This window comes from Pristiophorus japonicus, chromosome 20 (assembly GCF_044704955.1).
Source record: "Pristiophorus japonicus isolate sPriJap1 chromosome 20, sPriJap1.hap1, whole genome shotgun sequence".
Lineage (NCBI taxonomy): Eukaryota > Metazoa > Chordata > Chondrichthyes > Pristiophoridae > Pristiophorus > Pristiophorus japonicus.
In genome coordinates, this window is record NC_091996.1 from 38,009,225 (window position 1) to 38,027,933 (window position 18,709).

At 43.0% G+C, this 18,709-nt stretch overlaps 1 protein-coding gene across 1 annotated transcript; it reads left to right on the top strand.

Annotated features, from left to right (window-relative positions):
* Positions 1-634: 634 nt before the first annotated feature.
* LOC139232735 (tumor necrosis factor ligand superfamily member 15-like) lies at positions 635-18,276 on the top strand. Its single transcript, XM_070863244.1, has 5 exons — positions 635-766; positions 14,276-14,335; positions 15,542-15,590; positions 16,381-16,464; positions 17,843-18,276. The coding sequence occupies exons 1-5, from the start codon at positions 635-637 to the stop codon at positions 18,274-18,276; spliced, it is 759 nt and encodes a 252-aa protein (XP_070719345.1).
* Positions 18,277-18,709: the final 433 nt, after the last annotated feature.

The following is an 18,709-nucleotide window of genomic DNA, read 5'->3' on the forward strand; positions in this document are numbered from 1 at the left end:
TCCCCATCTCACTAGCCACCCCTCACACTCACCCTCATCCTTGTCCAATCATACTAAACAACAACAACACAAGGGTCGGTACTTGGGTGTTATCGCCAATGCTAATGTAGCATTTCTGCTAATGTGATGTGAAACGTTGAAATCTATATTTTCAACACTTTGCCTTCTTGGACAGATTTGTGTGCTCCTTTGGAAGTGGCTTAGTGAGTTGCAGTGAATGGTGAGACATAACGTTACTCCCCCCACCCGCCTTCCCACAATGGTGATGAGTGTGAAAGGAATGGCTTGGGCATTGTAGGGATGCTTTATGGTGTTGGTGTGGGGGTGGTGCCAACCTGGTGCACCATGTGGTAGCCAGTGTGTACAGCATCAAGTGAAGTAAATCTGGCCATGGTAAGGCCATCCCTGGCCTCCCGGGCAGCAATGTGGTCAGGTGCTGATGCCCTGTGTCCTGTGCTTGTGGAGAAGGTTGGTGTTGTTGGTGCTGCTGATGTTGGGGCTGATCGTGGTGGGATTCTGAGGGCCAAGGTGCTGTTGGTGATGCTGGTGTGCATAGTGATGTTGGTGTTGGGGCTGGACCTGGTAAAATAATCGTTAGCTAGCACAATTGCCTGATACGCCGCTTAGTACCGAGATGGCAATCCGCAGCCAGAGCCGGTATTTTGGAAGTTTGTTAGGAGGCGGGTTCAGTGTTGACTTCTGCCCCACTGTCACTCATGGTCATTTTGACAGCGGGCTCGCCTCCAAACTCGCATTCGCTGGGCTGGTAAGATTCCGGCCAGTGCTTCCCACCCCACCCGCCACAGCAAGGCTAATCCTTTAACCAGAACCCGTTATTTTCTACCCATCAGCTAACTTCTTACTCATTCTCAGATTTCACCTCAATCCCCATTGCGCAGAACTTAACGAGTGACCTTTTGTGTGGAATTTTATCAGTTGCCTTTTGCAAGTCTAAGCACACAACATTATAGTACTTATTGCACTCACGTGTTGCTTCCTCTCGGAAATCAGAGATTAATCAAACAGGATCTTCCACAACTAAAGTGGTGTTCACTGCAGTTTATTAGATAGTGTTACACAGAAAGTTACTCCTGAAAATCAATTATTTTACACAGAATTGAAGTAAGACTGATAGGTCTTTAGTTGCCTATGTCTGTTTTGCCACTCTTTTTGGAATATGAGTACACATTAGCCTATATTATAAGAAAATAACATAATAACACAAGAATTAGGAGTGGAGTAGGCCATTTAGCTCTTTGAGCCTGCTCCACCATTTAACAAGACCATGGCTGATCGTCTCGTTTCCACCTCAACTCCACCTTCCTGCAGTATCCCCATCCATATCCCTTAATTCCCTTTGTTCCCAAAAATATATCGACCTCCATCTTGAATATACTCAATGACTGAGCATGCACAGCTCTCTGGGGTAGAGAATTCTAAAGATTCACAACCTTTTGAGTGAAGAAATTTCTCCTCATCTCAGCCCTAAATGACCAACCCCTTATTCTGAGACTGTGACCCTGTGTTCAAGACTCCCCAGCCCAGGGAAACATTTCTCAGCATTAATCCTGTCAAGCCCCTTAAATATTTTGTATGTTTTAACCTCTTGTTCCTCTAAACTCTAGGGAATATAGGCCCAGTCTACTTAATCTCTCCTCCTAGGGCAATCCCCTCATCCCAGGAACCAGTCTAGTTAAACTTCGTTGCACTGCCTCTAAGGCAAGTATGTCTTTCTTTGGGTAAAGAGACCAGAACTGTGCATGGTACTCTAGGTATGGCCTTGGCAATGTCCTGTATAATTATAGTAAGACTTCTTTACTCTTTTGCTCTAATCCCTTTGTAACAAAAGCTAACGTACCATCTGCTTTCCTAATTGCTTGCTGTACCTGCATGTCAACTTTCTGTGATTCATGTACAAGGACCCCCAGGTCCCTCTGAATGTAAATATTTCCCAGTCCCTCCCCATTCAAAAAATATTCTGCTTTTTTGTTTTTCCTACCAAAGTGGGTAATTTCACACTTCCCCACGTTGAATTCCATTTGCCATGTTCTTGCCCACTCAGTCAACCTATCTATATCTCTCTGCAGCCTCTTTGCATCCTCCTCACAGCTTATTTTCCCACCTAACTTTGTATCATCAGCAAACTTGGAAACATTACACTTGTTCCCTTCATCTAAGTCATTAATATGATTGTGAATAGCTGAGGCCCCAGCACCGATCCTTATGGTATCCCGCTAGTTACAGCCTGCCAACCCGAAAAAGTCCTGTTTACTCCTACTCTGTTTTCTGTCCATTAACCAGTCTTCAATCCATGCTAATATATTACCCACAATCCCATGAGTCCTAATTTTATGTAGTAACCTTTTGTGTGGCACCTTATCGAGTGCTTTTTGAAAATCCAAATACACGACATCCACTGGTTCCCTCTTATCTATCCTGTTAGTTACATCTTCAAAGAAACTCTAACAGGTTTGTTAAACACGATTTCATAAAACCATGTTGACTCTGCCTAATCATATGACTATTTTCTAAGTGTCTTGTTACCACATCCCTAATAATGGATTCAAGAATTTTGCCTACTACTGATGTGAGGCTAACTGGCCCACTGTTTTTTCACTTCATCCTTTCTTAAATGACAGGGTTATATTTGCTACCTTGCAATCCTTGGCAACTGTTCTAGAATCTAGGGAATTCTGGAAGATTAATACCAGTGCATCCACTATCTCTGAGGTTCCCTCTTTTAAAACCCGAGGATGCAGGTCGTCGGGTCCAGGGGATTTGTCGCCACTTAGTCCCATTAATTTCTCCAGTATCAAGTCTTTACTTATACTCTCTCTCTGTATAAGTGTAGACCCTTCTCTGTAGACCCTTGATCTCCATTATTTCTGGAATGTTTTTTGTGTCTCTAGTCCAATCTAGTGGTACCTCTTCAGAGTCTATTGACTACCTAATAATTGTTAATGCTTCACAAATCTAAATTTGAAGATTAAAGGTGCTGGTTACCTTGAATTAAAGTGGTCGCAAAACAGCTTCCCCAATGACTCAGCTAGTTTATTCCATGAATGATTAAGCTGCACGAAGTATTATGTTATTGTAAGATGCTGTTTTGTCTTTGCTATTGTTTATTATTGATGAACCTGTCCGATAGTTTATAGCCTAAGCCATGAATTGACTGAATGTTTATTCGACTGCTTTCTGAATTGCAAGAAATCAAAAGAGGTCTTGTGATTTATTGAGAATGTTAAAGACAGTGATAGTAGTTTCTGGTCGATCCCAGTGCTCGTTACATTATCAGATATTTGAAATATAAAGATACATTTTTGGAGTTGTTGGGAATTAGGAACTCATTTACGCAAGTGACCTTTGATGCTGAGCATGAGGGAACTATCGTAGTAAACCACTTCAAACATGATATTTTAGATTTCATACTATGCTTCTCATACTTGTCAACTGCCGTATCCCATGATCTAATGTCTGCTGATGTAACATCGAATTTGGAAGCATATATTTAGATAAGAACTTGTCATTCTTCCGAGGCATAGTACACAGGGATCATTGCCAACTGCAGTCCTCAGCTGAAACAGGATTCGAAGATGGGACTTAGCCAACTGGGAGTAGGAATGTGAGGCTTGGTTCAATTGTACATTCCTGAGGGTCGAAATTCAATATCGCCTCGTTTGGAGGCGGTAACCGAGTCGAGGTGGGACTTCCTGCGCCTGGCGTGCAAGTCCCGCCCTGGCTGTGAAATTGGGGTTATCGCCCCAGAGATGAAGTAGAGCGCAATGTCGGGCATTCCACTTCCTCTCGGAGGCGGGACCAGAGCAGTAAGCACGCAATTTCTTCAGCGCTACGCGATCTCTCTGGCTGGCGCAAGCACAGGGAACTCCTCTTCCATTGAAGGGGACAGCACGCTGCAAGCCCTGCAGTGGTGTGAGGGGCCTCCACTACGCGACCACGGATGTGGGGTGCCGGGGGTGCTAACGGGAGGTGCAAACTGTGAATTTCTCCCCACTGGGTCTCATGGCAATGGGCTGCGGTGAGGGATGTCCCATGCTTGGCAGCATTGGCTTTTGACTTCCTTGGGAATCTCTGTAATCATTGAATTTAATGTTTTGTGAAAGCACATGGTATTGGGGGTAATGTACTGACGTGGATAGAGAACTGGTTGGCAGATAGGAAGCAGAGAGTTGGGATAAATGGGTCCTTTTCAGAATGGCAGGCAGTGACAAGTGGAGTGCCATAAGGTTGAGTGCTGGGACCCCAGCTATTCACAATATACATTAATGATTTAGATGAAGGAATTGAGTGTAATATCTCCAAGTTTGCAGATGACACTAAGCTGGGTGGCGGTGTGAGCTGTGAGGAGGACGCTAAGAGGCTGCAGGGTGACTTGGACAGGTTAGGTGAGTGAACAAATGCATGGCAGATGCAGTATAATGTGGATAAATGTGAGGTTATCCACTTTGGGGGCAAAAACACAAAGGCAGAATATTATCTGAATGACGGCAGATTAGAAAAAGGGGAAGTGCAATGAGACCTGGGTGTCATGGTACATTAGTCATTGAAAGTTGGCATGCAGGTACAGCAGGCGGTGAAGAAGGCAAATGTTATGTTGGCCTTAATAGCTAGGAGATTTGAGTATAGGAGCAGGGAGGTCTTACTGCAGTTGTACAGGGCCTTGGTGAAGCCTCACCAGGAATATTGTGTTCCGTTTTGGCCTCCTAATCTGAGGAAGGACGTTCTGGCTATTGAAGGAGTGCAGCGAAGGTTCACCAGACTGATTCCCGGGATGGCTGGACTGACATATGAGGAGAGACTGGATCGACTGGGCCTGTATTCACTGGAGTTTAGAAGGATGAGAGGGGATCTCATAGAAACATATAAAATTCTGACAGGACTGGACAGGTTAGATGCAGGAAGAATGTTCCCGATGTTGGGGAAGTCCAGAACCAGGGGACACCGTCTAAGGATAAGGGTTAGGCCATTTAGGACTGAGATGAGGAGAAACTTCTTCTCTCAGAGAGTTGTTAACCTGTGGAATTCCCTGCCACAGAGAGTTGTTGAGGCCAGTTCATTGGATATATTCAAGAGGGAGTTAGATATGGCCCTTACGGCTAAAGGGATCAAAGGGTATGGAGAGAAAGCAGGAAAGGGGTACTGAGGTGAATGATCAGCCATGATCTTATTGAATGATAGTGCAGGCTCGAAAGGCCGAATGGCCTACTCCTGCACCTATTTTCTGTGTTTCTGTGTATCTCTGTCAGCCTGAACCTCTCTGTATCTATCTCTCTCGGTCTCTCAGTTATAAGTTAATTACTAGCTAGCAACAAAACACAAATGGCAATTAGAACATTAAAGATTCAATTCATGTTTTATTTCATTTGGAACAGTAAGATAAAACATTCTGTGTGTACGTTACTCTGTCTGATAGCTGATAGCAATTGCATTGTTTACATTTGCTAACTATTAGCTTAATACAGGCGATATTCTAACAATCGACAAAATACAGATGACAATCAGGTAAGATACGCAGAGGTTATTCCCTTCAAAATTCATTTTTCTAATGAAAAACAAATACAATTACAATGAGTAAGAAACATCTTCCTTTCTACGCGCTTAGTGCACTTTCTGAAGTTTGTAGAACAAAAGCTAAAAAACAGTTTTGTAATCAGTAATCTGTCTTACTTCACATTCTCTCATGCTCCTATTTAAAAAGGAGGCAGACAGAAAGCAGGAAACTATAGACCAGTTAGCCTAACATCTGTCGTTGGGAAAATGCTGGAGTCCATTATTAAGGAAGCAGTAGCAGGACATTTGGAAAATTATAATTCAATCAAGCAGAGTCAGCATAGTTTTATGAAAGAGAAATCATGTTTATCAAATTTGCTGGAGTTCTCTGGGGATGTAATGAGCAGGGTGGACAAGGGGGGACCAGTGGATGTAGTGTATTTGGATTTCCAGAAGGCATTCGATAAGGTGCCACATAAGAGATTACTGCACAAGATAAAAGTTCATGGGGTTGGGGGTAATATATTAGCATGGATAGAGGATAGAGGATTGGCTAACCAACAGAAAACAGAGTCGGGATAAATGGGTCATTTTCTGATTGGCAAACAGTGACTAGTGGGGTGCCGCAGGGATCGGTGCTGGGTCCTCAACTATTTACAATCTATATTAATGACTTGGATGAAGGGACCGAATGTATTGTAGCCAAGTTTGCTGATGATACAAAAATGGGTGGGAAAGCAAATTGTGAGGAGGACTGAAAAATCTGCAAAGGGATATAGACAGGCTAAGTGAGTGGGCAACATTTGGCAGATGAAGTATAATGTGGGAAAATGTGAGGTTATCCACTTTGGCAGAAATAATAGAAAAGCAAATTATAATTTAAATGGAGAAAAATTGCAAAGTGCTGCAGTACAGAGGGGTCTGGGGGTCCTTGTGCATGAAACACAAAAAGTTATTATGCAGGTGCAGCAAGTAACCAGGAAGGCAAATGGAATGTTGGCCTTTATTGCAAGGAGGATAGAGTATAAAAGCAGAGAAGTTCTACTACAAATGTACAGGGTATTGGTAAGGCCACATCTGGAGTACTGCATACAGTTTTGGTCTCTGCATTTACAAAAGGATATACTTGCATTGGAGGCTGTTCAGAGAAGGTTCACTAGGTTGATTCTGGAGATGAGATGGTTGACTTATGAGGATAGGTTGAGTAGGTTAGGTCTATACACATTGGAGTTCAGAAGAATGAGAGGTGATCTTATTGAAACTTATATGATAATGAGGGGGCTCGACAAGGTGGATGCAGAGAGGATATTTCCACTCATAGGGGAAACTAAAACTAGGGGACATAGAATAAGGGGCCGCCCATTTAAAACTGAGATGAGGAGGAATTTCTTCTCTCAGAGGGTTGTAAATCTGTGGAATTCTCTGCCCCAGAGAGCTGTGAAGGCTGGGTCATTGAATATATTTAAGGCGGAGATAGACAGTTTCTTAACCGATAAGGGTGGTTATGGGGAGTCGGCAGGGAAGTGGAGCTGAGTCCATGGTCAGATCAGCCATGATCGTATTAAATGGCGTGGCAGGCTTGAGTAGATAAATGAGCTACTCCTGCTCCTATTTCTTATGTTCTTCTGCACACACAAATATGCACAGAGCCTCTCTGTTTTAAAAACAAAATACATACATAATGTTGATATCTAACATTATCAGCCTTGGCTCAGTGCTCGCACTCTCCCCTCTGAGTTCGAAAGACATGGGCATGAGGTCCATTTCAGAGACTGGAGACTATAATCTCGGCTGACCAGTGCAGTACTGAGGGAGTGCTACACTTTTGGAGGTCCTGTCTTTCAGACGAGATGTTTAACTGAGGCCTTGTCTGCCCTCTTGGGCAGATGGCAGTAATCCCATGGCACTACTTGACAAGGAGCAGAGAAATTCTCCTGGTGTTCTGGCTAACACGTATCCCTCACCCAGCATCACTAAAAACAGATTAGGTGGTGATTTACATCGTCGGTGTTTGTGGCTTTGCTGTGCATAAATTGGTTGCCATTGCAGAAACTGCGAGAATCTAAGGCTGGCATTTTGCTCACCTCGACACGTCCAGGGCGGGCAATGATGGTGGCGGGTCCCGACCCCACTGCTGGCTCCATCCGGCTGTCTAAAATGATTGTCCCTTGAGGGGGCCTGGCCAGCACGTTTCCTGGTCCAATTAGAGGAAGCAGGTCTGGTGACGTCATTCATGATGCGTCATCAGCCGGTTTCCTGAAAGGGCCAACTTTATTTTGACATTTGTGCTGTCAGTGTTCTACAGCATTGAAGTGCTGCAAAAGCCAACAATCACTGCATAGAGGGGCAAGGCTACACTCAGGTTATCCAATGACTCCCTCCCTCCCCAACAGGGAGGTTTTCTTCTCTTCCTTTGGGCAGGAGACCTCCCTAGGACACCAACACAGCCTGTTTGTACATTGCAGAGGATGTCATTAGGAGGATCTGGCTGCAGTGCTGCAAACATTTCAATTAGATCGCGAAACATGCAGTACTGAGGGAAGTGCTGCACTGTCGGAGGTGCTGTCTTTTGGATGAGACATTAAACTGAGGCTCCATCTGTTCTCTCAGGTGGATGTAAAAGATCCCATGACACTATTTCAAAGAAGAGTGGGGGAGTTATCCCTGGTGTCCTGGCCAATATCTATCCCTCAATCAACATAACAAAAACAGATTCTCTGGTCATTATCATATTGCTGTTTGTGGGAGCTTGCTGTGTTGAAAGACTGTGACGTTTCTTACATTGCAACAGTGACCTCACTCGCTTTGACTTCATTGGCTTTAAAGCACTTTGGGACGTCTGGTGGATGTGAAAGGCCCTATTTAAATGCAAGTCATTCTTCTTTCTTTTACAAAGCCACACTCACCTTCAATCTGCTGTGCTTCTCATCACATCCCCATCTCTCAGGCATCCCTACCCTACTCCTGCACATCCTTATTCATACCAACTAACCTTGCACCTCCACCCATCCCTCTCTCTCTATCCACAGCATCACATCCACACTAGCCAGCCCTCACACTCACCCACATCCTAGTGCAATCATACCAACGAACAACGCATAAGGGAGCAACCTGGGTGTTTTATGGCAAGTCCATGTAAAGTTTCTGTTAATGTGCTGTCAAACATTGAAATCTTTATTTTCAACACATTGTGTTCTTGGACAGATTTGTGTGCACCGTTGGAAGTGGCTTCGTGAGTTGCAATGAATGGTGAGACACAACGGTTACCCCTGTAATGGTGATCAGTGTTATTGTGTTCCTAACACAGATGAGGCTGCACACAGGGAGGTTAAAGTAACAGTGACCTCAGTCTTTAATAAGACACTCGAGTGAGGAACAGGCCGTAGGGGCCGACTTATATACAGTGCTCCCAAGAGATGCTGGGATCCCTTAGGACTTCAGGAGATGAGCTCCCTGGTGGTGGAACATGGGAGTGCATGCTTTACAGATACACAACAAGTGTGAAAAGGAATTGCTTGGAGATTGTAGGGCTGCTTTACGATGTGGTTCCCGTGGCCATGAAGTTAAAGTGAAAAGGTAAGTTAAAACAGCCAGTTAATGATCTGTCAACTAGATGTTAATGAGAAGAGGTGGGTTGCCCGCCACTGCCTGTTGGGTCATTCACTGACAGCGCTGACAGACCCAACATTGACAAAGGTGTGTGGTGGCGGGTTAACAGCGGGGTCAAAACAAAACACTTTCCCACTTGACCCGCCACCGCTCCTGCCCGCTGACCCCTGGAAAATTCTGGCTTAAATAACAACATTTCATCAATAGAGCTGATTGAACAGTATTAAATCATCCTGGTCTCCGCTACAAACTCCATTCCCTCAACACTGACACCATCCCTCTCCCCAACTTCTGTCTGAGGCTGAACTACACTGTTATCAACCTTGGTCTCATATTTGACCCTGAAATGAGCTTTCGACCACATATCCGCTGAACAAATAAGAACATAAGAACATAAGAAATAGGAGCAGGAGTAGGCCATTCGGCCCCTCGAGCCTGCTCCGCCATTTAATAAGATCATGGCTGATCCGATCATGGACTCAGCTCCACTTCCCTGCCCGCTCTCCATAACTCCTTATCCCCTTATCATTTAAGAAACTGTCTATTTCTGTCTTAAATTTATTCAATGTCCCAGCTTCCATAGCTCTCTGAGGCAGCGAATTCCACAGATTTACAGCCCTCAGAGAGAAGAAATTCCTCCTCATCTTAGTTTTAAATGGGCGGCCCCTTATAAGACCGCCTATTTGCAACTCCATAACATTGCCCATCGCCACCCTTGCCTCAGCTCATCCACTGCTGAAGCCCTCATCCATGCCTTTGTTACCTCTAGACTTGACTATTCCAACACACTCCTGGCTAGCCTCCTACATGTGGCTCCAGGATGATCAGGGCTGGGAACTCAACATCCAGGGGTATTCAACATTCAGGAAGGATAGAATAAAAGGAAAAGGAGGTGGGGTAGCATTGCTGGTTAAAGAGGAGATTAATGCAATAGTTAGGAAAGACATTAGCTTGGATGATGTGGAATCTATATGGGTAGAGCTGCAGAACACTAAAGGGCAAAAATCGTTAGTGGGAGTTGTGTACAGACCTCCAAACAGTAGTAGTGATGTTGGGGAGGGCATCAAACAGGAAATTAGGAGTGCATGCAATAAAGGTGCAGCAGTTATAATGGGTGACTTTAATATGCACATAGATTGGGCTAGCCAAACTGGAAGCAATACGGTGGAGGAGGATTTCCTGGAATGCATAAGGGATGGTTTTCTAGACCAATATGTCGAGGAACCAACTAGGGGGGAGGCCATCTTAGACTGGGTGTTGTGTAATGAGAGAGGATTAATTAGCAATCTCATTGTGCGAGGCCCCTTGGGGAAGAGTGACCATAATATGGTGGAATTCTGCATTAGGATGGAGAATGAAACAGTTAATTCAGAGACCATGGTCCAGAACTTAAAGAAGGGTAACTTTGAAGGTATGAGGCATGAATTGGCTAAGATAGATTGGCTAATGATACTTAAGGGGTTGACTGTGGATGGGCAATGGCAGACATTTAGAGAACGCATGGATGAATTACAACAATTGTACATTCCTGTCTGGCGTAAAAATAAAAAAGGGAAGGTGGCTCAACCGTGGCTATCTAGGGAAATCAGGGATAGTATTAAAGCCAAGGAAGTGGCATACAAATTGGCCAGAAATAGCAGCGAACCTGGGGACTGGGAGAAATTTAGAACTCAGCAGAGGAGGACAAAGGGTTTGATTAGGGCAGGGAAAATGGAGTACGAGAAGAAGCTTGCAGGGAACATTAAGGCGGATTGCAAAAGTTTCTATAGGTATGTAAAGAGAAAGAGGTTAGTAAAGACAAACGTAGGTCCCCTGCAGTCAGAATCAGGGGAAGTCATAACGGGGAACAAAGAAATGGCAGACCAATTGAACAAGTACTTTGGTTCAGTATTCACTAAGGAGGACACAAACAACCTTCCGGATATAAAAGTGGTCAGAGGGTCTATTAAGGAGGAGGAACTGAGGGAAATCTTTATTAGTCGGGAAATTGTGTTGGGGAAATTGATGGGATTGAAGGCCGATAAATCCCCAGGGCCTGATGGACTGCATCCCAGAGTACTTAAGGAGTTGGCCTTGGAAATAGCGGATGCATTGACAGTCATTTTCCAACATTCCATTGACTCTGGATCAGTTCCTATCGAGTGGAGGGTAGCCAATGTAACCCCACTTTTTAAAAAAGGAGGGAGAGAGAAAGCAGGGAATTATAGACCGGTCAGCCTGACCTCAGTAGTGGGTAAAATGATGGAATCAATTATTAAGGATGTCATAGCAGCGCATTTGGAAAATGGTGACATGATAGGTCCAAGTCAGCATGGATTTGTAAAAGGGAGATCATGCTTGACAAATCTTCTGGAATTTTTTGAGGATGTTTCCAATAAAGTGGACAAAGGAGTACCAGTTGATGTGGTATATTTGGACTTTCAGAAGGCTTTCGACAAGGTCCCACACAGGAGATTAATGTGCAAAGTTAAAGCACATGGGATTGGGGGTAGTGTGCTGACGTGGATTGAGAACTGGTTGTCAGACAGGAAGCAAAGAGTAGGAGTAAATGGGTACTTTTCGGAATGGCAGGCAGTGACTAGTGGGGTACCGCAGGGTTCTGTGCTGGGGCCCCAGCTGTTTACATTGTACATTAATGATTTAGACGAGGGGATTAAATGTAGTATCTCCAAATTTGCGGATGACACTAAGTTGGGTGGCAGTGTGAGCTGCGAGGAGGATGCTATGAGGCTGCAGAGTGACTTGGATAGGTTAGGTGAGTGGGCAAATGCGTGGCAGATGAAGTATAATGTGGATAAATGTGAGGTTATCCACTTTGGTGGTAAAAACAGAGAGACAGACTATTATCTGAATGGTGACAGATTAGGAAAAGGGAAGGTGCAACGAGACCTGGGTGTCATGGTACATCAGTCATTGAAGGTTGGCATGCAGGTACAGCAGGCGGTTAAGAAAGCAAATGGCATGTTGGCCTTCATAGCGAGGGGATTTGAGTACAGGGGCAGGGAGGTGTTGCTACAGTTGTACAGGGCCTTGGTGAGGCCACACCTGGAGTATTGTGTACAGTTTTGGTCTCCTAACTTGAGGAAGGACATACTTGCTGTTGAGGGAGTGCAGCGAAGATTCACCAGACTGATTCCCGGGATGGTGGGACTGACCTATCAAGAAAGACTGAATCAACTGGGCTTGTATTCACTGGAGTTCAGAAGAGTGAGAGGGGACCTCATAGAAACGTTTAAAATTCTGACGGGTTTGGACAGGTTGGATGCAGGAAGAATGTTCCCAATGTTGGGGAAGTCCAGAACCAGGGGTCACAGTCTAAGGATAAGGGGTAAGCCATTTAGGACCGAGATAAGGAGAAACTTCTTCACCCAGAGAGTGGTGAACCTGTGGAATTCTCTACCACAGGAAGTAGTTGAGGCCAATTCACTAAATATATTCAAAAGGGAGTTAGATGAAGTCCTTACTACTCGGGGGATCAAGGGGTATGGCGTGAAAGCAGGAAGTGGGTACTGAAGTTTCATGTTCAGCCATGAACTCGTTGAATGGCGGTGCAGGCTAGAAGGGCTGAATGGCCTGCTCCTGCACCTATTTTCTATGTTTCTACATTCTACATTAAGTAAACTAGAGGTGATCCAAAACTCAGCTGCTCATGTCCTAACTCGCACCAAGTCCCGCTCATCCATTACACCTGTGCTTGCTGACCTACATTGGCTTCTGATTAAGCACGCCTCAATTTCAAAATTCTCATCCTTATTTTCAAATTCCTCTATGACCTCGCCCCTCCCCATCTCTGTAATCTCCTTTAGCCCTATAAGCCCCCCGAGATGTCTGCGCTCCTCTAATTATGTCCTCTTGACCTTCCCTGATTATAATCACTCAACCATCGGTGGCAGTGTCTTCTGTTGCCTGGGCCCCAAGCTCTGGAACTTCCTCCCTAAACCTCTCTGCCTCTCTTCCCTCCCTCAAGATGCTCCTTAAAACCTACCTCTTTGACCAAGCTTTTGGTCACCTGCGCTAATTTCTACTTATGTGGCTCGGTGTCAAATTTTTTTTAGCTCAGAATACTTCTGTGAAGCGCCTTGGGACGTTTCACTACGTTAAGGGTGCTATATAAAGATAAGTTGTTGTTGTTGTAATTAAATATATTGTAAGTGCTCAGACTGCCCAATGCAAATTCAGCGCAAATCATCAGAGTTCTGGGAGAAAATATCAAAGCCCAGCCCAGGTATTTGGGAAAAGGCTGTCAAGTGAACCTTTAACGAAGACTTCAGAAGACAATTTTATGAATAAATTTAATCTTATCATGAAATCTTTTAAATCTTTTAAAATTTTATTTCAACCTTTAATTTGAAATGTAGAAATGTTAGTTTCCAAGGAAAAGTTTCTTTTCAGAAAGCATTTTGAGCAATTTGTGAGAATCCATTCAGCACATTGTGCAGTAACAGGTGATGAGTTAAAAGAACAACTTGCCTTTATATAGTGCCTTTCTGACACACATGCAAATTAAAACATTCCAGAGATAGATATTTGTATATAAGTTTTTAAAAAATCAACCATCTTGAAATCTGCAAACATAATCCTTCATGTCATTTATCACATACCTGTATTTGCATACATTAAAATACATGACTTTTACCTTAAGCTACAAGATATATAATTTGTGTTAAAAAGTTGCGAACATTTTAGGACTATTAGCAAAATTACCCATTTTTTCTCCTGAAGAAAAGTTTAGGAACACCACAAATGTTTGAAATCAAAACCATTAACACAATAGTTTACCATTTTTAAAAGTGAGGAAGTTACTTACCCCAGGTAAACAAGATTATATCACGGTGACAGCAGTCACTATTGGTGCATCTTTACTAACAATCTAATCTCCTCATCAACTGAAATTTTACTCATTCGTGAATGTAAAGTCCGGGTGGGAGATTTCCAGCACGTCACACACTGATTAAGGTTTATAAAGCCCCCTGGAGCCTTGGGGGAAAGCCATCCACAAAAGTGACTCAAGTCTCAAAAAGCGAATAGTCGTGTTTTCAAAATGCAGAAGACCACCTGTATGGATCCCGGAGACTTGATGTTCAGGAACTCTAAGAACACGCTGGCTGGAAAGAGTAGTTGCAGCTCATTGCTTCTCACTGTTCTCATTATTCTGCAGTGGCTTGCAATAGCAAGTATGTGTGGCTTCATTTTCTTCTACATCGATGTGCTCAAGGAGGTAGGCACATTCTCTTTCATTTTATATTCTCCAAGCTTTTGGCTGTATTGAAGGAGAACATAGATGGTGGGGGGGGTGTTTCTTTGGTGAGTTAAGTAAGTAAATTGTTACATGATTCAGGTCTGCTATAGATACCTTTAGCGTGCCTTACCCTAATGGAAGTTGACTCGCTCTGCCCTAATTCTACTTGTACAATAGCACAAGGTGAGGATGCAACCATAGCATCATCTCGCAATCTCAACTGGATACTCATGTCTTTTGCAATCTCTCGGAAAACAGACAGAGTTAACAGCACTAGAGATGAAATTTGGTTTAAATCATAATTGCAGCAAGGTTAAATGTGCAGAGCAAGCGAGATGATCAGAGTTGTTTGGTTCACTCGCTGCAACTTATATTCGCATAATGATGCAAAATAAAAAACATGTGATGCTGTCCCACTTCAAGTTGTTGCTTTACTTCACTTGAACAGAACCTTCTCTCTGCAGCCTTTCGTTGCCTGATGGCCTGTGCACCTTGCAAAGGCCACGCTGCTTTTAAAACCCTTTCGCACTGTGCCACAGACCAACAGAGTTCTAAAGTTTTCCAACAGGTTGTTTTCAAAATATCCAGGCAAACTAAAGAAAAGAAAGACTTGCATTTATATAGCGTCTTTCATGATCCCAGGATATCCCAAAGTGCTTTACAGCCAATTAAGTACATTTGGAGTGTAGTCACTGTTGTAATGAAGAAACTGCAGCAGTCAATTGCACACAGCAAGCTCCCACCCACAGCAATGTAATAATGACCAGATAATCTGTTTTTGCCATGTGGATCGAGGGATAAATATTGGCCCCAGGACACCAGGGATACGTCCCCTGTTCTTCTTCGAAATAGTGCCATGGGATCTTTTACGTCCTCCTTAGAGAGCAGTCGCGGCCTCAGTTTAACATCTCATCCAAAAGACAGCACCTCTGACAGTGCGGCGCTCCCTCAGCACTGCTGCCCCTCAGGAGTGGCAGCCTAGATTTTTGTGTTCAAGTCTCTGGAGTGGGACTTGAACCCACAACCTTCTGACTCAAATGCTTTTGTCTAGGTGTTTCTTGAAAAAATTATCTTGTTGGTTTTAAAATCCCCAACATTAAAAGTAATCCCTTTCCTAAATCCTTTCTGTGAAAAAATGGTTGGATAATGCAGAAGTTTGATACAATGTGACCAATTGTTTTGTAGGACATAAACAATCAAGTGTTGACAAAGATGAAGAATATCACCTTTTCTAGTAAGTAAAAGAAAATTCTATGGTTTTCGTCTCAGTTTTTGTCATATTTAAATAAGTACTAGCTGCCCGGGTGAAAATCGCAGGTTTAGTTGTAATGCTCATCTCTCCACGCTTGATGGAATAACCTTACACACTTACTAACACAGATAAGAATGATTTAGGTACTAGGGAGATGCCAGTGCTCAGAGAACTATAACCCACCTCTCCTTTACAGAAGGAGGGAGAGAACACTGCATTAAGCAAGGGTTTGTGGATTCTGCAACAGTGTAAATAATAACTAGCTTATCACTCTTTTAACAGATAAGTTTCACACCCTATCTGATTACCATTAAAAAAAATCTAGCCTATAGTACAGGATTCAGTGCGATTATACCATGCCTAAATGCACACTGAACAATGCAGACAGTATTCACTCTACACAGATCCTCAAGCCACTTACATACTTCCACAGTAGTTCATAAGGAATTAAAACTGGTTGAAAATTAACTATTAAAACATATTTATATAGCTGTTAATCATGATAAAATGCATTTGTTTTTCTCTCACTCTTGTGTAATTGCCTTTATTCTGAGGAAGTGTTGCACAGAACTCGCGTACGTGATTGGATAGCTTGACCACAGGCGTGAGGTGATATCATCCAGAGATTCTCTGCACCACTAGTACAAAAAATAGTTTGAAAAATAAATAAATAAATCAGGTTTTGTAATGTGAAACATAGCTTTTAGTTACTTTTGTTTGATTGGTGACTAGGATTTGAACAACTGTTCCATCTTAAAATCTCTATTTTCAGACTTTCCGACCACTGGAAGTGATACACTGAAGAGCCCAGTGGTGAGAGCAGAGAAGCCAATCGCTCATTTAACTGCCCTCGCAGGTCAGTATTAAATGGCATTTAATTTTAGTTAATGCATTTTTATTGATGGGGCCTTGGACTTGCCACCATCGTGCCAGTTGGTGGGTGACAGTGACGTGGGTGACGTCCTGATGAACTTTGGTCAACAGTTACATCAAAAAGAATACAGATATGAAAAATGAAAGTTGAATTTATATTCCGATTCATTCTGAGAAAGACTGCAGGTTTTCTTAGTATCCTGTTCTTTAATACATAGATGATATAAATGTAAAAAAGGTTGTTTGATTTTGACAGTTAGAACAGTTTACCAGTTAGTCCTGGTAAGTGAGACTAGGTCACCTCATGGCAAAAGAACCATAGATAATGTAAGAAAAACCATTTTTACACGGCGAGTAGTTGGGTTCTGGAATGCACTGCCTGACAGGGTGGTGGAGGCTGAGTCAATCTTATCTTTCAAAAGGGAGGTGGATACGTATGTGAAGGAAAAACAGTTGCTGGGTTATAGGGAACAGGTGGGGGAGTGGGACTAGCTGAGAGTTGGCACAGGTTTGATGGGCCGAATGGACTTCCGTGCTGTAACCATTCTGAGGTTCTAAAACTAAAGGACACAAGTTTAAAAATAATAAGTGAAATTAGAAGATTTCTACCCCACCCCAACCCGCCAGAATTGGATGTATGAAACAGGACTAACTGTCAAACTTCTCTAACTGTCAAAATCAAGCAGCCTTTGTTTACCCTGCCCAGGACTGACAGAAGCATGGGGGAGTCAAACCTTGCAGCGTCTGACTTGGGTAGGAAGGCTGCCTCGAATCCAAAGACTCACTCCTACTTTGGGGCAATTCGGGATTATTTATGCAGAACGATTGTTGATCGAATAAAATGTCAGTAGTGGTGTCCATGATGGGGTGGAAGGAATGTGCTTGAATGCTTGCTCATATCCTTGTGCAACATTCTGCACTAAGCACAATCCACAGTGTGTGATTACAGCACATCTGATAGGCGTGTTTTAAGATTGCTATCAGCGTAAAAGTCAACTAATATACAGAGGCATTTTGAAACCTTGAAGCCTGTATGAAATAGATTCATTAACACACCGTCATTGTAGATAATTTCACCATTTGTTCTGACCAATCGTTCATAATCTGCCTGTGCTCAGAAGTGACCAGGGATGTGTAGCTTTGTTAGATTGCAGGCGTGTCTCCAGCACTATGGTTGACCCATTTACCGGCTGAGTCATTTCCTTTCTTTCAAGATTTTCTTACCGAGTTTTGGGTCTGAGTGTATAAATTTGATGTATACATTATTGGTCTTCTAGAAACAAGATGAAAAAAAAGTCTTATTTTTGTGTTATTTCTAACATTCTAAACTCATGTCAATCCTTTGCTTGTCTTCCTATTAGCAGATTTCCAGAATACCTCAAGCCGTCTGCTCTTTGAGCACACAAAAGGACATGCTTTCAACATGTCCGACATGAAGTATGATGCAGCTGGCTATTTGGTGATTCCCACCAATGGTGTCTACTTTATTTATGCCCAGGTCACCTTTAAATGGTCGCAAGGCTCCTTCAATCTCCCTCACCAATTCAGCGCCACCATTTTAAGGAAAAACAACCTTTACCCAAAACCAGAGAAGTTGCTGAAAAGTTGTGTCAGGCCTCCAGCCAAGGTTGATGACTTTCTGACCACTTCAACCTACCAGGCTGGAGCCTTTCAGCTTGATGCTGAAGACAAAATTTATGCTGAAGTTCCCAAAAACTTGCTTACCCATATTTCAGTAAATGAATATGAGACTTACTTTGGGGCTTTCTTGCTTGAGCCTTCTACTTTGGAATAAGCAAACTGTCAATAGCTATCCTGCTGGAAAGCATATCTACTTTATGTATCTTTTAATTGTATTCCGTCTGGTTCAACAGACTGTTTCAACTGATGTTTTGCAAGAACTTTATGCTACAATAGCACAATATTCATTTTTGAGTTACACTCCAATGAGTGATTTATCATTTCATTTTGTAAAATATAAAGTTACTTTTGTGTCTTGTACTGGTCTTAGTTCTCAAATAATAAAAAATCATTTCAATACTGTACACATGTTCACATGTTTCAAATTGTTCTATATCCGATAATAGAAAAAATAATTAGGGTCCAACAAAATAGAATGTGTCAATATATTCTCTTAAGAAATGGTGACAAGAATTAGAAGCAGGAGTTGGCCATTCGGGCCCTCGAGCCTGCTCCATCACTCAATAAGATCATGGCTGATCTTCGAC

What these genes read in the sequence shown, in the direction of transcription:
- LOC139232735 (XM_070863244.1), top strand. Translation starts at nt 635, where the DNA reads ATGGCAATCCGCAGCCAGAGCCGGTATTTTGGAAGTTTGTTAGGAGGC. An exon ending in ACATCGATGTGCTCAAGGAG is followed by an intron (nt 14,336 to 15,541) that starts GTAGGCACATTC and finishes ATTGTTTTGTAG; the next exon opens with GACATAAACAATCAAGTGTT. An exon ending in TCATTTAACTGCCCTCGCAG is followed by an intron (nt 16,465 to 17,842) that starts GTCAGTATTAAA and finishes TCTTCCTATTAG; the next exon opens with CAGATTTCCAGAATACCTCA.